Source organism: Myotis myotis, unplaced genomic scaffold (assembly GCF_014108235.1).
Source record: "Myotis myotis isolate mMyoMyo1 unplaced genomic scaffold, mMyoMyo1.p scaffold_m19_p_2, whole genome shotgun sequence".
NCBI lineage: Eukaryota > Metazoa > Chordata > Mammalia > Chiroptera > Vespertilionidae > Myotis > Myotis myotis.
This window is the reverse complement of record NW_023416324.1, coordinates 11829116-11835115: the sequence shown is the minus strand read 5'-3', so window position 1 is coordinate 11835115 and position 6000 is coordinate 11829116. Positions and strand designations below refer to the sequence as shown.

General features: G+C 45.6%; 1 protein-coding gene across 6 annotated transcripts in view; it reads left to right on the top strand.

Moving 5' to 3' along the window:
• Positions 1-6000, top strand: part of USP48 (ubiquitin specific peptidase 48) — a 66183-nt gene continuing 60183 nt past the window's right edge. For 3 of the 6 annotated variants that reach the window (XM_036347606.1, XM_036347605.1, XM_036347604.1), the window contains exon 1: positions 1-315. In XM_036347606.1, the coding sequence (XP_036203499.1) occupies positions 182-315 (134 nt within the window). In that variant the 5' untranslated portion in view covers positions 1-181. The remainder of the gene's footprint in view (positions 316-6000) is intronic. The other 3 variants (XM_036347603.1, XM_036347602.1, XM_036347608.1) reach the window with 2 other exon arrangements.

Sequence of the window (6000 nt, the reverse complement as noted above, 5' to 3'; positions counted from 1 at the left end):
CGGCCGGTCGTGCGGGCGGGCGCGGGCGGGCGCGGCGGCCGTGGCGCGCGCAGGTGATTGACTGGCCAGCTGGCTGAGGGAGCGTCTGGTCTTCATCGCTGGCAGGTGGCGGAGCTCAGTGGGGCGGCTGCGGAGGCGGCAGCGGCAGCCCGACTCCGGAGGCGCTCCTCCGGCCAAGGCCATGGCCCCGCGGCTGCAGCTGGAGAAGGCCGCCTGGCGCTGGGCGGAGACGGTGCGGCCCGAGGAGGTGTCGCAGGAGCACATCGAGACCGCCTACCGCATCTGGCTGGAGCCTTGCATCCGCGGCGTGTGCAGGTGAGGCCCGTGCACCGGGCTCGCGCCCCCCATCGCGTCGGACCTTGGAAAATAGGGCTGGGGGTCGGGTTGGGGGAAGGAAGACGGCGGCCCATCGCGTGCATCCAGCAGGAGCGGAGAGGAGCAAGGTGGAGGCTTCCTCCCTTCCGCCGTCTGGGCGCCCTGGGAAGCGCAGCCTTCCCGGGCTCTGCACGGCGGTGATGCTGCTGAGAGCGCTGTAGGAAGGGTTCTGGGTTCTTAGCTAGAAGATGGCGGGGGAGATGGTTAAAGGCAGGAGCCGAGAGCTTAGCCAGCCTTGGTTGGATAGCTTGGCCACGGCTCGGCTTTTTGTTTGCAAAAGGGAACTACTTCGAAGTGAGCCTCCCTCGTTGCAGTGCATCCTACGTTCGTGTTGACGCTGTAGAATCGATCATCTTGGTATTACTTTTGGGTAGGGTTGCTTTGGAGAAACGTATGGTTACCCTACGTCATCGGTGCCCTTCATCCTCCTGTTGACCTCCCTCCTCTCGCTAATCTAGTATTTTTTTAGCCTCCCCCCCCCCTTTTGGGGGGGTCTTCCAGACTACATCTCTCGACCAAGTATGATGTTTGAGTTGTGTAAGTTTTGTCCTTCACTTCTGCTGAGCCTTTGAACCTTGCCTTTCTTTTTAGATCGAGTCCGTAGGCTTTGCGCCCGTCTCCTCTGTTTTTCCACCTTTTAACGCGGGAACTATAGTTTTTGTTCCGGAATGTTGTTGAATTGACTTGGCCACGCCGGGCATGCTCAGTAGCCGCCTTTCAGCAGGCGCTTAGTAAAGGATTTTTTCTGGTTTCTGCATTCTGTGGCGGGATCCGGAAGGAATGGGAGTCAAGGTCTCAGCCTTGGAGCTTGCAGTCCCGTTGAGAAGTCAGGGAACTTCTCTAAGGCAAAGGAGTCATTCCCAGCTCTGGGCGTCGGGCTCGCCGGAGGGCCAATCTGACGCCAACAGTAAGTGCTGGGGTGACCAGAAGTGCGTGTGTAATGGAATTTATTAAGCTCAGCCGTCCTCTCAACGTAATTAGGCTCCAGCGTAACCAAAAAATGTAAGTGCTTTCACGTAGTTCTGCTTTTAACGGAAGTCAAGGGGTAGGAATTGGCTGAGATCAGTATAACGTGGGTGTCATCGAGAAGATGAGTTTTAAGCTGCGGTTGCAAACTTTACATTCAAGCAGTTTTTGCCCTTTTTTAAAACAACATTGAGATGTAATTCACATAGAAGATTCACTTTGAAATGCCGAGTCCAGTGTTTCTTGTTTGTATATACACAGGGTTATTCAGCCATCACCACAGTCTGATTTTAAAACATTTAGGCCCCCCCAAAAGAAGCCCGTTAGATTGGCACTCAGCCCTCCCCTGTATTCCCTGATTCCCAAGCTCCAGGCAATCACTGATCTATTTTCTGCCGATACATTTACTACTTTGGACATTTCATGTAAATGGAATCATACAATATTTGGACTTTTGTGACTGGCTTCTTTAATTTAGTATAATATGTTCAAGGATCATCCATGTTGAAGCATGTATCAGTATTTCTAAGAAATTGTGTAAAAAGCAGAATTTATCATTTTAAAGTACCCAGTTCAGTTTGTACAACCTTTACGGTGTTGTACAGACATCACCATTGTCTTGTTCTAGTACTTGTTTTCCATCACCCTAAAAAAAGAAACTTCATATCCATTAAGTTCACTTCCCATTTCCCTCCCTTTACCCCCTAGCAACCACTATTGTCTCTGGATTTCTCTATTCTGGATATTTCATAAAATGGACTCATAAAATGTGTGGCCTTTTTAGGGGCGGGGGGACTCTTGTTTTCAAGAGTCATCATGTGGTAGCACATATCAGTGCTTATTCCTTTCTATGGCTGAGTAATATTGCATTGTTTGGATCGGCCACGTTTCATTTATCCATTCATCACCTGATGGACTTAAAAAAAACCCTCGCTCCCTCCCTCCCTTGGCTGGAGGACTCAGTGATTAGAGGGCACGTGCCTCCCTGCCCCTGGGTGGGGCATATGTAACTAATCTGTGGCCCCCTCCCTTTTACTCTGTAAAAGCAATGAAAAAAATATCCTCAGGTGAGGATTTAAAAAAAAATTGCCCTCCCCAAACTTTATTGAGGAATAATTGACAAATAATTGTATTACATTTGAAGTGTGTAATGGTGCTGACTTTGTGTGTGTGTATAATTTTATATATATAAAATGTGTGTGTGTGTGTGTGTATATATATATATTTTGGTATGAGTTACTAAGATCAAGATAATTAACATTCATCACCTCACAGGGTTAACCTGATTGACATTTTGGTAATTTCCACTCTTTGGCTATTGCGAGTAGTGTTGCTGTGAACATTTGTGCACAGGTTTTTGTTAGACTACCTGCTTTCAGTTCTTTTGGAGATACAGCTAGAAGTGGGATTGCTGGATCATGTGGTAATTATGTTTAATTTGTTGAGGAACTGCTACACTGTTTTCCATAGCTGCTCTGCTCTTTTACATTCCCACCAACAATGTAAAAGGGTTCCAATTTCCCATTAACCTTGCCAACATTTGTTACTTTCTATGTTTTCTTTTTTAAATGGCATTTCATTGTGGTTTTGATTTTCCTAATGACTAATGTATTGAGCATCTTTTCATGTGCTCCTTGGCTATTTTCATTTTTTTTTTTTAAATCCTCACTCAAGGATATTTTTATTCTATTAATCTTAAGAGAGAGTAGAAGGGAGGGAGAGAGGAAAAACATCAGTGTGAGAGAGACACATCGATTGGTTGCCTCCTGCATGTGCCCTGACCCAGGGGGTTGACCCTGCAACACAGGTACGCTCCCTTGACCAGAATCAAACCTAAGACCCTTTGGTGGGCGGGCCGGCGCTCTAACCACTGAACACAACTGCCAGGGCTTGATTTCTTCTTTTTTTTTGCTGAATAATACCCCATTTTATGTAAGCACCTACTACATTTTATATATATTTATTCATCAGTTGATGGACATTTGAGTCATTCTACTTTCTAGCTACTATGAATAACGCTGCTGTGCACATTTGTGTATAGTAGGTTTCTGTGTGGACATTATGGGCAAATTATTTTTCAAAGTGGCTACACTACTTTATATACAAAGTATGAGGATTCCAATTTCTCCATCTTTACAGCAGATATTTGTCTTTTCTTTGGTTTGTCACTTTTTCTATAGCCATCTAGTGAACGTGAAATGATTTTGATTTGCATTTCTTTGATGACTAATAATGTTGAGTATCTGTGCTTTTTGGCTAATTCACATATCTTTGGAGAAATGTCTATTGAAGTGCTTTGCCCATTTTAAAATTGGATTATTTGTCTTTTATTATGAGTTGTAAGAGAGTTCTTTTTTAAAAAAATTATCTTTATTGTTGAAAGTATTACAAATGCCCCCCTTTTTCTCCCCATTGACCTCCTCCACCCTGAACCTCCCCACCCCTCCTCAAGAGTTATATCTATCTATCTGTATATTTATCTATCTATATTTTAGAAGCCCGGTGCACAAATTTGTGCACCAGTGGGGTCTCTCAGCCTAGCCTGTGAGATTGAAACCAGCTCTCTGACATCCCCCAAGGAGTCCTGGATTGTGAGAAGGCACAGACCAGGCCGAGGGACCCCACCAGTGCACCATAAGGGCCCAGGAGGAATGTGGGAGGCTGGCCAGCTGGGGAGGGGCCACGGGAGGGCTCCAGGGTGTGTCCGGCCCATCCCACTCAGTCCCAATTGGCCAGAACACAGTAGCAAGCTAACCTATAGGTCAGAGCGTCTGCCCCCTGGTGGTCAGTCCACATCATAGCAAGTGGTTGAGTAGCCTTAGCATATCATTAGCATATTTTTTCATTCTTTTTTTTAAAAAAAATATATTTTATTGATTTTTTTTTTTTTTTTTACAGAGAGGAAGGGAGAGGGATAGAGAGAGTCAGAAACATCGATCAGCTGCCTCCTGCACACTCCCTACTGGGGATGTGCCCGCAACCAAGGTACATGCCCTTGACTGGAATCGAACCTGGGACCCTTGAGTCCACAGGCTGACACTCTATCCAAACCGGTCAGGGGTCATTAGCATATTATGGTTTGATTGGTTGAACGGGCGACCGGACACTTAGCATATTAAGCTTTTATTATATAGGACTAGAGGCCTGATGCACGAAATTGGTGCAAAGGGCTTGGCCCTTGCAGCCACGGCCTTGGCCCTCACAGCCATGGCCTTGGCCCTCACAACCCTGGCTTCTTCTGGAAGGTCGTCTGGCTGTCTGGCTGTCTGGTCTGATTAGCTTATTACACTTATAGATTGGATACATGTCCCTTATCTGCAAATATTTTCTTCCATTCTGTGCGTTTTTCATTTTCTTGATGGTAATCATTTGCAGTATAAAAACTTTAATTTTGATGCAGTCCAGTTTTTCTAATAACTTTTTTATTAAAATATTTTTAAAAAATAGCACACCCCACACTGGGGATTGAGCCCACAACCTGGGCATGTGCCCTTGACCGGAATTGAACCTGGGACTTTTCAGTCCACAGGCCGATGCTCTAGCCACTGGGCCAAACCAGCTCGGGCTTTATTGAAATACTAGAGGCCTGGTGCACAAAAGTTGTGCACAGGTAGGTTCTCTAGGCCTGGCCAGCAATCAGGGCCGATCGGGGCCTTCCTTCGTTCTGTGCTCCCGGCCCTGTGGTCAGCACACATCATAGCGAGCAATCGAATTCCAGGTCGAACTCCCGAGGGGACACTTTGCATATTAGCCTTTTATATATATATATTTTTTTAATTGTTATTAATTTTGTTTGTTAATCCTCACCTGAGAATATTTTTCCCATTGCTTTTCAGAGAGAGTGTGAGGGAGGGAGGGAAGGAGGGAGGAAGAAAGAGAGAGAGAGAGCCGAAACCGGTTTGGCTCAGTGGATAGAGCGTCGGCCTGTGGACTGAAAGGTCCCAGGTTCGATTCCGGTCAAGGGCATGTACCTGGGTTGCGGGCATATCCCCAGTAGGAGATGTGCAGGAGGCAGCTGATCGATGTTTCTATCTCTCTATCTCTCTCCCTTCCTCTCTGTAAAAAATCAATAAAATATATACTTTTTTAAAAAAAAAGAAAGAGAGAGAGAAAGAAAAACATCGATGTACCTGAGATCTTAGTTGAGACTCAGTTGTGTGGGCCGACGCTCTAACCACTTGGCAACAGGCACACAAGCCAAGATGGTTTTTAGAGGGGGAGGAAGAGGAGGAGAGAAACATTGATATGAGAGCAGAACATCCATTGTCTGCCTCCTGCATGCACCCTACCCAGGATTAAGCCCAAAACCCCAGGCATGTGCCCTTACCCAGAATCAAACCCACAACTTTTCAATGCACGGGACAACTCCCAACCAACTGAGCTACACTGGCCAGGTTCACTTTTTCCTTTTGATTAAGCATTTCTTGATTCTTAGCAAGAAGAGATTAAAAAATTATATTAAAGGTTTCATCAGTTTTGTTTTGTTTTTTAATACTTTACACACTTTGTTATGAGGTGCCAGAGCTGCAGAGGTGTTAAACCACATTGAAAGACTAGATGAATCAGGACCATTATTGATGTTTCTGAAACTACAATCACAGGAGGAAAGCAATCTATACTAAATTTTGTACCCACAGAATTCTGCAAATATTGTGTCTT